Here is a 17,751-nt window from a genome sequence, read left to right as displayed (position 1 = left end):
GGCCCACAAATAAACTAACTGGAAAGAAGAAGGATGTCTTAATTTGAGAAAACTTGCTATCCTAAAGCAGGTGGTATTGCGAGAAAGATACTTACTTGGCTTTAAAATGGAGTTACCAGTATCGGATGAGGGTTTTATTAACTGACTAAATACCAGGCTTCTGCGATAACCAACAATGAGGTCTTCACGTTGCTAAGCAACAATCGAGTATTCGAAGTCTGGCTTTAAATGGAGTTCTTAGTTATTTTCAGTGGAAATTCAGTGTGAGCCGAGGGAAAGTCTCACCAGATCTATTCGTCTTACAGGAAAGAAAAAAAAGAGCAGAAAGAGTTTGCAGCACAGTTCTGCGTGATGCCGAAAAGCCTTTGAAAAGGGTCCTAAACCGTTTAAGCGCAGCCACGCCGGTGATTGATTGACCAGATATGACCTCTCAGGGTTGTGTGGGCTACTAATCATCCTCACAACACTGTGTGCAGTTATTGTGTTTTCACACAAAAAAAAAAATTTTTTCTTTCATTGTTCTGAGTAATGTTTGTGCCGTCACTTATATTAGACAACAGCTGCTCCACACTGAATTGCATCACAGGTTCTCGGTCTCCGACTCCATCAGTTAGAAATTAATACATTTTTGTGCTTTAACACATTCACAATTAGGAAGATGACGGTTCTGGAGGATCATGAATTGTGACTTGCTTTTATGGTCTTGATCAACCCTCTAATGATTATCAACATTTTTTTATTTTTTCAAACTAATATTTCACACCATGAGTCTTTTATTTTTATTTTTTTTCCCAAATCAGAGACGTTGAAAAGCATGTGGTCAAAAATAAACCAAATGACAGACAAACTGTAATACTTTGTGCTTTCTGTGTGTGTTTGTGTGACTCTAAACAAACTCATGTTAAGACTTTTTTTTTTACTTTTTAAAACAGCAAATTTATTCATCTTTTTAAAAAAAAAAAAAAAGTAAAGTATTACTATTTCATTGTCACTAATAGAAACAGTACGGAAGCACTGAGTCTTTTGAGCACTTTCGCCGCTCTTCAAGTATATTAATTCAGTTCATAGATTATTCTTCTGCGGTGAGTGAGCCACCAGGAGAGTAGCATTCAGTTGGCAGGGTCACAACTCCGAAACGCGAAGTCTTTGATAGCATCATACCGCGGTTGTGGCAGAACCAGTGTTATTGACTCCACACGTCCAAAAGAAACAAGTCAAGAAGCCACAACTACTTGATCCAGTGACGAGTCCCGATTCCAGAGCGATGTGGCTGATGTGCAGGCAGCCTGTTCTTCAGTGTGTAGAGAGCAGGAGGTGGCCACAAAAAGCAGAAATTTAAAAACGATCAGAGTAAAGGAGAACAAAAAGCAGACTGAAAATATCAGAATCACAAGACCCAGAGAGAAAGCTTACAAAATAAGACCAAAAAACCCCCAATGTTGGCCACTAAATCTGCACAACACTGTCAGCTCATTACAGTTAAAAAGAAAAAAATATGCATCAATCGTCTGTATTAAAAATAGCAGTGACTTCAAAACAATACCACTTGAATCAGCTCAAAAGTAATTAAACTGGATTTCTTCTGTGAAGAAACAATGCAGTTTTCCACATGTAAACAAATTCACTCGAGAGAGAGAAATCAAGTGTGCAGTTCTCTCAGCCTCTCCTTCAACTACACTCCCTTCACCCTTTAACAGTATGTGCTTGTGCCACGATTGCACCTACGTCAACGTCAAACATCCAGCCCGCTTTTCCTTTTTTCGGTTTCGTTCTTCTCAAAACACAGTTCGGACAGTGGTAAAGTGACAAACCTCCGATACACTCCTGAGTGTTTTGAGAAAAAAGCACAAGAAAACGAAGGGCAATTAAGACTCAGCTTCCAGCAGTACATATTCTCTCTTTATACCTCGGCTTCAAAAGCCTAAGAACCCTTCATCATTTCAATATGCTTCCCCGAGTCGGTCATCTGGGGTGCAGAAGAAAGCGATGCAGATACTCTGAAATGGCATCCCAGTGCCTCCAGAGGAAGGCGAGCATGATAACGAGGAGCAGCGTGGAAAGGGTGCGGCTCCGTGTTTTCATCAAAGGGACGACACAGTTGGCCACCGTGGATACAAACACCAAAAGGACAGCCATAACAGCTAGCAGCACATTGATCAGTTTTCCCAGGAGAGTCCGCGCTGTGGCATTCTCCAGACCCTCCAGCTGCACCACCTGCTGTTGCTGCTGCTGCAGCTCCATCTTGGAGATGCGGGTCTGACAAGCCTCCAGTGCCTCCTACGAATCAGACCAAACTGTCAAGAGACAAAGCTCTGATAGCAAAGCAGAAAAGTCGTTTCATTTCAGGTGAGGCTTACCTGGATGTCTCTCGCTCTTTCATAAGACTGATAAGCAATCTTCTCCTCCATGCTGGCCAGCTCCTGTTTCAAGTTCAGGATTTCATTCTGGTGGAGTTCTGTCAAGTCATTGAGTTGCTCCTCTAAACGTTCACACCTGCAAAACATTGGTAGTTCAGAAAACCAGACTTGTTCTTCGATCCACACAGACCTAAAACAGTACATCACAGCGTATGTGCCAATATTACCTGTATCGTTCCTCTTGCAGGGCTCCCATGATCATGGTGTAGTCCCGCTGATAATGGGCTTTTAAATCTTCAAAGGACTCCTCCAGTCGACTTTGGTTTTCCCGGAGCTCGTGGATTTCGTGGAGGATTACATCAAAGCCCGAGGCATGGGCATGATCGAGAGTATTGCCCTTGGAGCTAGGGGGGCCCCCAGGGGCTCCAGGGGTGCTGTTAGCTCCTGCAGAACCAGAAGTCGCACTAGAACAGTCATCATCGCTGCCATACTTTGGGCTGGATTGCAACTGTCCCGTCCCAAGGGTCCGTGATCCCCCAGGGCCGACACCCTCGTCCCCCTGGGTTTCGTCCAAAGAGTCTTTCAGGGCTGCAATGTTATCGGCGCTGCCGAACTTGTTACGGATGAGGGAAGCTATTTCTCTTGGCTTGGACACCACAGCCCCAGCTGCAGAATGGGTGGCCTGAGAGAAGCTGGACAGGCCCCCCGTTACCTGTAATGAGCAAGACCAGATCAGTGCTTCGGATGCAAGACTTAGCTGTTAGAAAAAAATACAAATAAACTACAGTAATGCAACATCTTCTATGAAAGAGAAGAAGTGAAAAGTCCTAACATGCCCTACTGCGATGATTTCAGTTTGGGAATGTCTGAGCTCAATGGTTGAAACACACAAGACGTATTTTCTGCGGTTATTTGTTTGGAAACAGACAGGTTTCTACAAAATAAAACAAAAATTTAAAAAACAAAGCTAAAAATAAATAAATAAAAACGGATGATCTTTTAAAGCAAGATGCAGATGTCAGATTGGTGCAGAGAGTCTGACCACATCCTTTTTGATTTGATTAACCTCTATATTCCTTCAGCTATACACCGTAACTGAGGCTTCAACAGCAGAAATTATGGTTTTTGGTAATAAATGTCAGCGATTGATTGCAATATATAAAGACCGTAGACAGTGAAGCTGGAGCTAAGCTGGACAAACATGAAACTATTTCCAAATTACATCTGCATATAAAAAAAAATTTAAAAAAAATAAATCATTGGTTTATATCCAACATATATGCTGATAATTTAAATCATCATAGGTCAATATGACCTGATAACAGCTCACTAAGATATGGTCTGCCACATGCATTCAAAACCCTTGATGTTATGAGGAATGTCGACATAGAACTACAGTTCTTATCAGCGTTGTAAACGTTAAATCAGAATTTTGTTAATGGCACATTATTCCAGTTACAGTATTCACTGCCACCATTGGCAGCCTTCAGGCGGCTCACCATTCCTCATACTTGATTCTCAGGACAACCTTAAATCCTATAAAATCAGTGAGAACTACAGTGCATCCTTTTTGAAGTACTGCGAGTACTTCAGAGGGGTTCTTGGCAGAAGAACTGCATCAAACACAAACCTTAGCTCCAACATCTTTCAGACCCTGATGCATGTCTCGGAAAACATCTTTGGGCTGGCGAGGGATGCCGTTGTGCTCCACCTCACGAAGCTTTCGGTGGTAGTGCTCGAGCTTCCTCTGCAGCTGCTGGATAGTCTGCGCCGACTTTTGGTTCTTCTTCTCAAACACCTGTTTGATGCGTGCACTCTGCTGTTTGTCGGCATTATTGGCAAGTTTCAGGTATTCGGCCACGTTGTCATCGCGAGCAGTCTGTTCTATCTTGATTTGTTCGGTGAGCTTGAGGATCTTCTGTTGGAGCTGGGCGATGGCCTGCTTCGTACGCTGGGGGTCTGGAGTACTGTCAACGACATCGTACCCGTCTGCGCCGTAGGGGAGGGCATTGGGAGAAACTGCGGGGCCCGATCCATCGTACCGATCCAGCTATTAAAAAGAATTTAAAAAAAAGTGAGGGAATCCTTTTTTAAATAATTTCATATTCATCAACATAATGAGAATAATAGAAAAATTACAAGAGAATGACTAAAAATAGATGAAATAGTGCTTTTAGACCTGTAATGGGTGTAAATAATTTATTTTTGTGGTGAATAAAAGGCTTTGTTTCAGTATGCTCTGCTGAAAATCTGTTTGATACGTTTTGTGAAGTCATTAGATTTAGATTGGAGTTATTAGAGAGGTAATTTTGCATTGAAATGCTGCTCTCAAAAGCAAATACCGGGCAGCAACTAGGAGGAGCTTCGACATGAAACTCCACAACAGAAATACACATCGCAACCACAGACTACTTTGAATTAAAAAGATTGTTTTGCATGTGAATCGATTGCCACGAACCATAATGCAGATGTGTGTTTGGTCAGGCAAAGCGCTGAACTGCATTTGTGAGTTCATGAGTGAAAGTCAACACGGATGCATGTTTTTGGTAACAGCTGGCAGTCCAGTGGATGGTAATTATTAAGCTTCTTTAAAAATAAATAAAGATGCGTATGATAAACTGAGTTGCCACACAGTCCCGACAGCAGATGGCTCCTGTTAAACTAAAGTCCCGGCACCAGGTGGGACAGGTGAAAAGAGGGCATGACTGGAGAAGAAAGGCAAAAAAATGGCATAAAGTGACGTTGAAAAAAAAAACTCCATGAAGCTGGTGTGTTGTGTAAAAACGTACTGCATATAAACGGTACAGAAAGGATTTGCAAATGATTTGAACGAGCGTGACCTTCCTTTGTAAAGATGTTATCTGGTCTGCAGCGCTTGTTGCTCCATTTACGCTTCAGAAATAATTTCACATTCACAGAAAATGTGACTCATGAGCACCAATATACCCCCATACCGTCACAGATGCTGGTTTTTAAACTGTAACGCTGATAACGGGCTGGATAATGCCTCTCCTCTATATGTGTTCATTCAGACAGAATTTCAGATTTTAATGAGAACTTCTCAGATCAATAACTCAGCAGCGACACATTGTTGGAACACACAGAATGCCCCTTTTCCAACAGTGTTACCAAGTTAAAGACTGCATTTAATTGAAACCAGTATTAATGATGTCGTTGAGACAAACGCAGGCGGACATCTCACGTGTTAAAGTAAAAAAAAATAAAATACTGCACTGAATGATCTGTATCGTTTCAGTTCTACAATAAAACTTAAAAGTAACACCGAGCATTTCATTTTGAGATTCGTTTGAATTTGCACAGGAACCAAAATCAGATGCAGTTCTGAGGAGTTATCCAGTTAATGATTCCTTATGAACACGCAGTTGAAGTTTCTATCAAATACAAGTTTAAACACTGCGTGTATGCCGAGAGTCAGAGATAAATATATAATAAAAAAAATTTAAAAAAGCATGTCTGATATCGTTTGTTGCCTTTGAACATGCAAAGGTCAAACGAAAGTACCGTCACACAAGTTTGAGTTTGTTTACTCCTGGAAGCCTCCTCTGACCTGAAGTACACCGGGAGACGGCAAGCGCTAAATTTAGAAAGGCTTAAAGCACATAGTGACCGACCAGTCAAAGGCAATCTCTGACCTTCCAACACTGACAGCTCATCTCCCCATTCAGTGGTGCATCCAGGCACCACTGAATCATTAAGAGACTTAACGTGATTCCCCAGCTCACTTGGTTTTCATGTTCAAACGCACATTAGTGTCGGCCTTTTTCATTCATCCATTTTTATCCATTTATTCCAACACTCCGAGCCTTTTCTTTATTGTGGCCAGAAAGCCAAATAGGACACTTTGTTTCACCAGTGCACACTGACAGATTCAAAATGGACGTGTCACTTCCAGGGTTTTTCAAGCTTTTCTAGGAATAGAACATTTTAGGATTTAATTCATGAGAAATAAAAGTATCAAATATTTTGTGATATACAAGTTTTGCATTTTCCAGGACGGAGATGAATTTCAGTTTTTGCCTGTGGACCCAAAAGACACTTTTGGATAGCTTGGAAGGAGCAGCTAACGTGGCGGTATCATGCACTGAAATCCTAACGTGTATACCTGCATCAGTCACAGACCGTGCTGTACAGAATACATAGTTGCATAATTTCACTTCTCACCACCTGAGGGGCCTGAGACACTCACCTTGTCGGGCTCTTCGGTGGAATGGTAACCAGAGGTGAGCAGCATGTCCAGTGCTGGGCTGGTGGGTGTATCTGTGGTCGAGGAGGAGCGTGGGCGTCCAGCCTGCAGCAGAGCCTCATGAGTGCTGCGCCGGTGGATCTGTGGGCTACCTTTCTGGGGAGGATCCCCAGGGACCCCTGCCTTGTTGCGGCGGCTCTGCAGGCTGGTGCCTCGCTTCATTATCGGTGGGCCTCGGATCTGCTGCAGGACACGGTTCAGAGCTGCAGGAGGGGCGGAAGCGGCATGGTTGTCAGAGTCCAAAGGGAGGGCCGAGGAGGCAGGAGTGTCCCCTACTTCTAACCCTACGTCAGTGGGTTCGGAGGGAGGGGCGCTTGTGCAGGACGAGGCGGAGTCATGTGGGGAAACTGAGGAGCGTCGGCGCTGTGGCTGGAAGAACTGCTTTAGGCCATGGCCCAACGCTCCCATGTTCTCCAGGGCATTATGGGTGATTTTGGACAAGCCGTGCTCTGACTCCGACGCCCTCCTGCCGACCTCCGGCTCTGCTCGGCCTCCTGCATCCGGCTCCTCTGGACCCTGCTCACTACAACCCTGATCCATCAGAGACCTCCAGTTTCACAGTGAGGTTCTACTTGGGGGTGCAGGAGACTAGCTACGCCCCGTCGACACCCCACCTCTGAGAGGCTGGGTGAAAGCCGGGAAGCAGAGGGGGTTGGCACTCAGTTGGGTCTTTTGAGTGGACATGCATCTGTGGCTTGGCTCAATGTCATGCTTGTCTAACACAAAAAAAAAAAGGAAATTAAAATGCATTATGAGATGCAGCAGTGACTGAGGAACATAATAAGCAGAAGCACAATGTGAAAGACTAAGCAACATAAATTGGGCTGACACAGACATGGCCACTTTTTGTACTTTCAACGTTAATTCTTTTAAATTTAGTTGGAAAATCTCAGTCGTGACTGAAAAAAAAAAAAAAAAGACTATTTTTATTCCACGTAGAAAAAAAATTGAGCTGACTAACTTTATCAGATTGTGGCATGTCTGAAAGCGTCGAGCCAGAAATACAAAAAGGCAAAGTCTGCAAAGAAAAGGGGAGGAAAAAAAAAAGAAAAGAAAAAGCAAACAGCTTTGTGAATAGTTTCTGAAATGTCTCCGTCTGAGCGGTCAAACACGGTTTGGTTGTTTGTGAAATCACTTTCCATCGTCGCATCTTCTCTGCACTGAAGCCCGATGGTACGAACGTATTCCAATTACATTTCAGAAAGTATTCACTCGGGAAATAAAAGTGCTTGGATGACGCTAGCAAAAAAGACTACAAGGTGTGAAACATGGAAATAATAAACAGTATGTGCACTAAATGAAACACTAAATGGAACGTGACCACTTTCTAACCCTCATGACAGTTTGGTGTTCCACACTCAACAGCAGCCTCCCCTTTGCGTCCGAGTTTCTAACAAAGGCTAAATCCTTTGACATAAAGGGCACATTTCAAGTCCTCGGCTCTCAGTTTACGCTAAACACGTTTTGTTTCGGTTCATCAACATGTAAATGACACAGTGCGAAAGAAGGTAACAGAGGAGGTGAAACTGTAACAGTGAGCTTACCATCAGCCCAGCCTCTCCTCTTCCGACTCACAACTCAGGGCAGCTAAATGAAGCATAAACAGACACAAACGGGTAGTATTTTTCATGCAACAGAAAAGACAAAATAAAACACTTCAGAGACCTACTCTTTAGTGGATTGTAACAGAAACATAAGGCCACGCTGTTCAATTCTGATTCAATAAAGACCGGAGTTGACGGTTCACAATCACAAAATAAGTTTCTAGCATCCGACTTTCATGTCAATGCAACTGAAACACGCATGTGCACGTGATTACTTTTTGTGTGCATCATTTGGATCAACAACAGCAGAAAATGGAATATTTGAGACACTACTTGGGAGATTAGATTGAGACAAACATCTCTGAAATGTGCTAGCAGCGGTGTAAAGGCGCTGCAGGTCACTGATGACATTGTACATATAAAGACTGCACAGAAGCACAGAAGATTCCAGTCACTTCAGCCTGGTCATGTGAACGTGGCCCGAGAGAACGCCAAACCAAATGACTTGAAAAGCTCCCAACGTGCTAACCTTGAGAAGCCTCTGATGATCCAGCCGAGCTTTGGTTTGAAATGTTATGAGGCAGCAGTTTAGCTGTGCTCGATGAGCCTCATTACACAAGGACGGATATCGCACACCACGGCACGCATGACGTTCACGTGAAATGACACGAAAACATTAACATGACATCAACGGAACACTCGTGGCCACACCAGAAACAAAACATGAAAACGTGGCAGCTGAGAACAGCTCTGAGGAGCCGCCACAGCACAACTCATCCGCAGCACACACACACACAGGGGGAAAGAGAGGGCGATCACTCCTGTCCTCGTTTGTTTCAAAGCTAACAAGCGTGCATACCACGCTTATTTATTGCTTTTGCAAAACACACACTAATCTAATCAAATTGACCACCTCAACTTCAGTGAACGACAAATGGTTAAAGTGTAGCTGGTCTTGCTGCACCTTTGCATGCTTGACACAACACGGGCACCTCGTGGTTGCAATGCTGATGAATAACATTGGATCACAAACTGGATACTTTGCTTGCACAGGATATGTTCAAGATTTCATACATTTATCGGTAAATTACACTCACTTCTTAGCATGAAAACATTTTGTTTTTTTAATATTCAAGCTACACATTCCGATGTTCTCTTACCCACTCAGGCGCTCTTAAGAAACCGAGTGCGCTGTATGTTTCAGAGAGTTCCTAAGAAAGCATCCAAAACTTTAGACGATGCGTCCAACTGTACATCGTCCTTGCAGACAAACGGAAAAATTATCCCATGAGTCAGCACAGCCACCAAGTATCATGCAACAAGCCAGCAGTGGTGCAATCAAGCACCTAAAACCCAAAGAAATGCTTCATGAGTGATACGCAGTGACTCACTTTTGTGCTCGTCCTGCTGGTAGATCTGCAAACATAAGAAGGGGCACCAGAGACTGGTCCAGTTGCATTCGCTTTAAACCCATGATCACTTCCAGGAACAATACAGCACACCATAATTAATTTATGGGCTACAGATTGTCTCAAAACAGTGTTGTTAAAGCCACTGATAGCCTTTTATGGCTGCTGCTTCAAATCTCCACATTAGTTGTCATAAACAGTCTTCATAACCTGGTTTAACTTTACTCTCCACCTGTGGATGAATCCAACCTTTACTCAAAGCAGCTTTATCCACGGCGTCAAACCGAAGCCCAGATTAAAGAGTCACGCTGCAATAATCTTTCTAAAATCAAAACTCAAGTCAGGGAAAACTACACATTCAAAACAGACGCGGAACTATATTCTGCATCTACAATGAAAATACGGTGATATCCGACTCCTCCAGGCTGAGGGCAAAGTGTAGTTTAAAGTGGGTCAGCCAACAGCCAATTCACCTACCACTCTCTGCGCATGCAGCGCTCTAATATCCCAGTTAGTCCCGCACAGGTCACTTGTACTAAACATTCTTTGGACGCTTTTTATGCAATAAAAGATTCAAATCTTTTTCAAGAGACAAAGCATTGGTACAATATATCAAACCAACAAAGACCGCTATCACACACACACTGTAAGGATGTACACAAAATCCAACCAAACATAGATTAAAAATAAATCAATCAATGAAAACAACAAATAAAATAAGTGATAAAATCAAAGAGTTTCTTACCATAAAATTACTCTCAACTGAGCCACGAGTGCAACAGCGGAGCAACATACCTTCAGATGTGGTCATGAGCCGCAGATCTGTGCAAATACTGACACAGAAATGAGGCTTAATAATCCGAGCAGCTTTCCAGCACGGCTTCCTCTGGGTAATTAATCCCAAATCAAAAAAAAAAGAAAAAGAAAATTGCTGGCAAACTTTAGTCAGCTGTTTCCGTAGAAATTTAGAAAGATCACATGCTGTAAAGAGAAAGGAAAAAGGATGCATGAGAAACTGCAACAAGGGGAAACTTGATATCCTACTTAAAAGACAAAAAATAAAATGAAAACAGGTCAAATGCACATTGTGTAGATGCAGATTTGTTGTTTTTTTTTCTTTGGAAGATTTAAGGCAGTGCAAATCAACATTTGTGGACCCCCTGCAGAGAAGTTCTTGCTAAAAGAACAGTGTCAGGACTCCAGTAGATAAACTATGAAAACTTTACAAGCAATTAAATATTACAGGAACGTATTTGAGGTTATTGGGTTGTCACCGTGCCCTCATGTGGAGCAAAATGAATGAAGGCTCACAGTGAAAACACCACAGGGGATTTTTCTAAAATCATGTTAAAAGAGTAATCCATTTCATTTGGTTTCATTTTAGACATCACTGGCCTCAGAGGACATTTAGCTTAATTAACTGTGCAATCTTAATTAATAGTGCAGAATAGCCCTTTGGGACTGTCTGCAGGACATTAACCACTTGACTGTCCTATATAGTGCAAAACTGAGATAAAAACAAAGTGGCAACGAACCAACAAAAGTAGGTAACAGCTATTAAAAGTAAGTGTTTCTATAAATGCTGCTGTCAGCAGAAAAATATTATCACCACGCATTCAGAAAGATTAACCTCTCCCTTTGATAAAGACTTTTGTTTCACATAGCAACCTACTCAAAGTCCTTTGTTAGATAGCTCACCATCAGCATACAACCTTTTTTTTTTTTCTCCAATAGCTCTACACTAGATTACAGGTGCATTCAGTGTCGTCATATGCAGCGTGTCTGTGCTAAGCCTACGATTATAAACTGAACGGGAGAGGGTTTGATAAAGTTAATTATGTAGAACGATACTAGGCTTTATTAGTGGCCATCGTTGTTAAGTTACAGGAAACAATCTTAGCCCATCAGTTAGCTAGAGATAAGAAGAGGATGGAATTAGCAGTTTGTTAGCTAACGGTCGCAGGCCAAGCCTTAAAATATATATTTTTAAATAACTCACACACAAGTTACAGACCTTTTCTAAAGACATTAGCTCAGTTTATCGGTTCGTTGTGCTGTGGCGCTAACCCTGACTAAAGTCAGGACATTGTGAGCCCCGTTTTGATGGCCTGTCTGCACAAATAGTAGTTAGCATTGGAAGCTAACGTGGTGCGCCGGAGGGCGTTCATTTCACTGCACGGTGCACACCGATGCGGTTGTGCGGAGCGAGGTCAGGGGGTCGGGTATGCTGAAATGTGTAGTACAGATGTTAGCTTCTGGACTACAGCTGCTAAAGTTTGATTAAACGTCCTCGGGTGATGTAAACCTACAAAAACAAAGCTAATAGGATTAGTTACGTGGCTTTTTGTGCCAACACACCTAGACCACTTTACACTGATGTCCTCTGAGCTGTGTTTTTGCCTGCATAGTATATCACAATTATCCTTTTTTTTCTATGCATTTGAAAGTAATCACCTAGATGCAATAGAAGACTGCTATTTTGCTGATTACACCACGTTCAGTGGCCAACTCCAACATGATTGATTTGCATACATAAATCAGATTATGGTCATCGTGCAATGCGATACTCCTGAATGACAAGCCATCCTGTAAAGTACATTACAGCAACACTGGCTAAAAGTCTCCTCTTCACCTTTTTTTTTTCCAAGCAGGCATATATACAGCAGATTAAGTTACTGTTACCAAAATTATAAATAACATTATACAGGCTGTTACAGTTCAATTAAACAATCTCTCCCTCTGCCTTTCCCACCAAAATAACAAGTTATAATCATAGTGTAACCGCAATAGTATTTTTGGTTTTAACTACTAACACCACCGAGCAGTGGGGCAATAACTGTTTGCAAAAATACAGCCGACTTTAAAGATCAGATGAGGGGGGAGCAGCAACATAATGACACACCGACGGCAACGAGAGAAACCGGTGCTCACAGGTGTGAAAAGCACGATCACTCGGCTTAGACCGGAGGTATTGAGTTGCCATCTGTAACATACTCCCACCAGGTTTTCTTAATCACACCTTGCCACTCTTGTATTTCATGGTGGCGTTTTTAGCCCTCGGGGTAGGTTTGCTTTAGCTTGGCCCCTCTTCGCTACAGCCGCTGATCGAAAACAACGCCAAAACGGCTCAGCCTCAGCTGAACGCAACTAGCCGGTTCTGTAACCGTGGAAATGGTATCCAACCACACCTGGGTGTCGTCCTTAAAGTTGTGTCCTTTAGAGTTGTCTTCTTATGACGCAAGTATCAATTTGGTTGTCGTTAATCACGTTTAAATACACTTGACGTCGCCCATCCTGAGTATCCAGGGTGGCAAATCAGGCGCTTACTGTCCGCCTGGCCACTCAGCCTGTCAATTAGCAGGCTGGCTAAGCTCTCCAGCTAAAAAACACCGCCTCAGCTTCAGCCGCGGTTAGCTACGGGCGGGCAGGGCACGCCGCCAGGCGGCAGCGACCACAGGATGAACAACATACATTAACCTCAGCTCCTGTACAGTTTTGACAGCAGCACCAGTAAACACATTTCACTGACCGCGCGGATAAGGGGAAGAAAAAAAATATATATATACACATTTTGCTGGTTTTAACTTACATGGGCGCTGAGAGGATTGTGTTGATGGCCGTTCATTTCTCCCTGTGGTGGACACTCCCACGGTGACGTCAAATAGCGTGCTCAACGTCAGAGCGGCAGAGACCTGACCGCTCCCGTATGAACCGCGCAGGTAGTGCAGACAGTCGGGAACGTTTACACTCATGACTACTGTGCATGTACTGGTAGCACGAGGCTGTTTTTTTTTTCTACTCAGCATTGGGCCTGAGAGGATCGAGTTGAAACATCAGTGGACAAAGAGACTTAAACACACGAGGAAAATTCACAAATAAAAATGTTTAAGTGCGTTTTCCTGAAATGGTGTGTCCATTGTTTTTTGCACCGCTGAAGTGTTTGTCATACTCTTGTGTTTTAATGAGTTCACTGCTGTATTCTGCCCTTGAGGATCACGAGAAGACAGTTTGGTCATTTAAAAAAAATAAATAAATGAATGTCAGTAAAAGGCAACAGAATCTTAAACAGTGAAAGCTAAATAATTTCAGTATCTCAGAGGCAACATTGCAAAATGAAAATCGATTCCAACCTCCAAGTTGCTGCTCTAAGTATATAGTTTTTTTTGTAGTTTCTGTATTTGTTTATCTAAAAGTCCCGTCCCCCGTTTAACTGTCAGTGATCCAAGAAACTAATTAAAGGTTACAGTGTGTGCCACAAAAGAATTAAAAAAAAAAAAAAAAAACAACACACACACACACCACTGTTTGTGAATCTGCCTTAATTCTTTATTGCCCGCCCCCCCTCTGAAGAACATTTACAGTTTCAATTCCTGCCCAAAACAATGGTCTTTTATTCACCAGGGAAGATATCTTAGAGCTCAGTTTGTTGCAGCCTGTGATGCTCTGGGGCCTAGTTAGCAGTGCTTTTACAAGCTTCCCTCCAGTGGCTTTTGCCTCTGATCAGGAAGTAAAGAATAAAGAGGATTCAACGGCCGGTAGATTGGCTGGTGTTCATGCTGATTGGATGGCGCTGGGTTTATAGAATGCTTGGCCGGAGAGTTAAGAAATACGGGCATGGGACCCTGTTTAGGAACAAAATATACTGGCATAAAAGGGTGTGGTTGATAAAATGGCTTCTCAGTAAGAGGTTTATCTGTGGTTGTTGCTCTGGTTGGGGTTGAAGCAGGAGCTTGCAGCTCATTTTGTCTTGGAGGCTGATGATTCGGTAGAGGATGAAACACAGGGATCTGGAAGCTCTGGGGATACAGGTTTTGTGGTTTGGGCTTCTGGGTTACAGGTTTGGGATCCTCAATGGCTCGAGTTGGACCCTCTGGAGCTGATGGGTGTTTAGGAAATGAATGAAAGGGGTATTGTGACACTGAAAAAACGTGGCCGGGAGTTTCAGGCTTCTTGCCCTCCCCTGTAGTGGGTGCAGGTGTGGTTACCAAAGTCTCTGCGGGGGATGCAGGAGGAGGAGCTGGGGTTGTTGACTGGGGCGGTCCCGGGACCATTTGGAATTGCGGAAAAACAGGAAGTCGATACTGAGGCGACTGCGGCATCTGAAGTAATTGGGCCGGTGGAGAAGCAGTGCCTTGATTTGCAGGAGGTTGTGCTGGTGCCTCAGACCTGGGAATCAAGAAAAACGGAGGGAACCGTGGCATGAATGAGAATCCAGGATGCTGAGCTGCAAACATCGGTTGGTTTTCTGCGGCGCCAGCAACAGAGGAAAGCTGTGACTGAGACCATGATGCCACTTGGGCCGGACTGTGTGTTGGTGGGGGTTCCAGATATTGTGAAAACATAGGGAAATAAGGGTAGTGAGGATTCTGCAAGACCTGATCCCCATCACTAGGAGGAATCATTGTTCCCCCTGTAGGCTCAGTGTTTGGTACTGGAGGACAGGTGGCCTCAAGCTCAAAATCCGCCCACTGAAGCGTGAGCAGATACTCCTCGTCCTGCAAGAAAATGCACCGTACAAATTAAAAGATTTTTTTTACAATTCAGCATCCCCGTCCGAACACATCAGGGGCCTCACCATACCTTGACCTCCACACACGAGCCAGTGTTGTAGGGTGCAGAGAGCGTCAATTCTCCAACAAACTCTTTAAACTTCAGTCCACAACTGCTACATGCTGATGACAGGGGCTGCCACGTGCCAGACACTGCAACAATTTCATAGACCAATAAGAAAATTGTCTGAAGCCATTTTCTGGAGCCAAAATAACAACGTTACATCACCTACTCTTTACTTTGAGTTCATTTGCTGCAACACCACCGATCGTCACCACCATCCGCGATGGGAAGCAGAAAATGGAGGGAGATGGCAACATAACGGGACAAGACATGGTCATCGGTGTGCCAAATAAACGCAGCGGCAGGATGTAATCGCCATCCTACAGAAGGAAAACAGCAGAGGGCGGGCTCAATATGCCACGTGCAGACAGACTTCAGACAATATGTATGCTTTGAATTGAAGGCAAAGTATGAAAAGATGCAGACACCAGGACTGTAGATGAACCTCACCTGCTTGTTAACATGGCAGCCCTGATAGTTTGCAGCATACTGCACATCTCTACGGGACCTCTTCACCGAGAAGCCACACGTAGAGGGCATCTGAGACAGAGGAGTAAGACTTTCCTCACCTGGTTGACATTAGGAGAAAATATTTACACCCTGCATCACGTATGAAACCAGACTCTGGATTCTCAATGTAGAACCCACCGCTGTCCACGAGAAAACGAGGAGCGCCGATCCGTCTGACCGTCAGGGTCATACGGTTGTCGCTACACTGCACCGATGGATCCAGGTGCTTCAGTTTTGCAGCCAGCGAATGCTGCGACACTGGAAGCAAGCACAAAGAACCCACCAAATCTGATAGTTCTGCCAAAATTTACTTCCATGAACATTCACTCTCATACAAGATGTTAAAACAAGGCTTCTAGTCTCTCCTTCCTGGCAGTCAAACCAAGTCTTTTACATTCAAGTAAAGCTCAATGCAAAATGTTCATTACATTCTTATTTGAAGTGCAACACGAGCACTGATGGAAGCCCCAAGGAGTGAAAATAATCTATGGTGAAGTCACTAAACAAACCCCTGAGCTCCTGTAGGCTACAAGGTTTAAAAACAACACATTTGTCAATAGAATCTGGTGGCTTTAAAGAGAGCTCAGATGCATCCTCAGCTATTAGAAACAGCAGCCAGAGGAAAACGCAAGGCGCTTAATATATCACCGAAGTGGGCCATTTGGTAGGAACTGAAGACGTTTTTGCCTTTGACCCAGTTCACTGCAATACATGCGCAGTTCCAGGCGAGTCGTCCCGCTTCTCTAAATGGAGGTGTTCCAATATGTAAGAGGCGGGCCAAATTATCCATTCGATCATGCACCGCCTCTGGTTGCAAAATAGATCAATTAAAGTAAATGGGTTCAAGGTAGCGTACGTTAACAAATCAAACATGCCGATGCTATGCTCTGAAGCTCAGTGTACAGCATGTTCACAAAGCTTTTACAGTTTAATTCAGTAAAAGAGATAATCCATCAGACCGATCACACATCTGATCATCAAGAAAGAAAAAGAAAAATATACACAAGGTTACAATTAAAAAAAATAAAAAAAAACTAATGGCATGAGCTGGCCATGTCAGCAGCAAGAAAAGTATTGCATTTTGATAAACCAGGTTTTGCCAGCTGGTGAGGAAATATTAATTAGGGTTACGTCTTTTGAATTCAGTTATAGTTCTTATACCAGCCTCTCCCTTCCAGAGAACAATAACAAGCAAAGAAAGAAGCATTCTGGGTCGTGTTTTGGTAGTCAGGTGCCATCTACTTAAATTAAGTTGTATATTTGCTAGCACAAATTCAAGTCTTTGAGGTTTTTGACAAGTAAATCCGTCCGTTTTCGTGCTTTGCGGGTTATTCTGAAACTTACCATTCGTCGGATTTGAGTCACCCCGTCGGTTGTATTTGAAGGAAAGTGAACCGGGTCTCGTTTGGGCCTCAGGTTCAAGTTTTAAACCAGACACCACACTCCTGAGGTGGTGGCTCCCCTGCACTGTCGGCCTCTCCATGTCGGCTTCTTCTTCAGCTTCAGCTTGTCCGTCACAGAGCTTGAGGGACGTTAGAATCACTGTCACCACGAAATACAACAAATTAATCTTCCAAGCCATCAGACGTCTGTGAATGTATCAGGCGTGTCCTTTTAAATTGTTAAGCCTATTGCCAAGAGTTCCACGGCCTCGAGTCGTCCCACATATAGTGAGAAATTGTGGTTAATTGACCAATCAATCAGCCCATACGTCACACCGAGCACCTGTTGACGGAGAGGCGCGTGATGACGTATTGTGTTCTCTGCTCAAAGTGTCTGATCTCAAATATTGTTCTGAGTGTGAGTGCCAGATGACGCACTGATATTATGTGGTCTGAAAGGAGCCAGAAAATATCAAAATTACTGATTGATTTATGAAACAAGAAGTATATCAGGCCGCTGTGCAAAAGCCTTAAACGTCCCTCATTTCTGTACGTATTGCCAGGAAAAATGGACTTTAAGTGCAGCGATTTATTGAAACATATGCAAACATAAATAGAAATACATGATACAAGGCAAAAACAGTGTCTGTACATTATTAAAGGGCTTGTAGG

The 17,751-nt window shown here is 43.4% G+C and overlaps 1 protein-coding gene across 9 annotated transcripts; it reads right to left on the bottom strand.

Moving 5' to 3' along the window:
- Nucleotides 1–742: 742 nt before the first annotated feature.
- On the bottom strand, nucleotides 743–13,243 carry tmcc1b (transmembrane and coiled-coil domain family 1b). Of its 9 annotated transcripts, none has more exons than XM_075461059.1 (8): nucleotides 13,164–13,243; nucleotides 10,320–10,555; nucleotides 8,166–9,644; nucleotides 6,565–7,337; nucleotides 3,988–4,407; nucleotides 2,585–3,069; nucleotides 2,358–2,493; nucleotides 743–2,277 (listed from the first exon to the last, which is right to left on the bottom strand). In XM_075461059.1, the coding sequence occupies exons 4-8, from the start codon at nucleotides 7,159–7,161 to the stop codon at nucleotides 1,963–1,965; spliced, it is 1,953 nt and encodes a 650-aa protein (XP_075317174.1). In that variant the 5' UTR covers nucleotides 7,162–7,337; nucleotides 8,166–9,644; nucleotides 10,320–10,555; nucleotides 13,164–13,243; the 3' UTR covers nucleotides 743–1,962. The 9 variants fall into 9 exon arrangements, with proteins under 9 accessions (XP_075317174.1, XP_075317173.1, XP_075317176.1 ...); XM_075461058.1 differs by having other exon boundaries at nucleotides 8,166–8,208; XM_075461061.1 differs by having other exon boundaries at nucleotides 8,166–8,208; nucleotides 10,370–10,555.
- Nucleotides 13,244–17,751: the final 4,508 nt, after the last annotated feature.

The sequence above is a fragment of the Odontesthes bonariensis genome, chromosome 3 (genome assembly GCF_027942865.1).
Source record: "Odontesthes bonariensis isolate fOdoBon6 chromosome 3, fOdoBon6.hap1, whole genome shotgun sequence".
NCBI lineage: Eukaryota > Metazoa > Chordata > Actinopteri > Atheriniformes > Atherinopsidae > Odontesthes > Odontesthes bonariensis.
The sequence above is the reverse complement of the archived record's forward strand: the minus strand, read 5'-3'. Positions and strand labels throughout refer to the sequence as shown.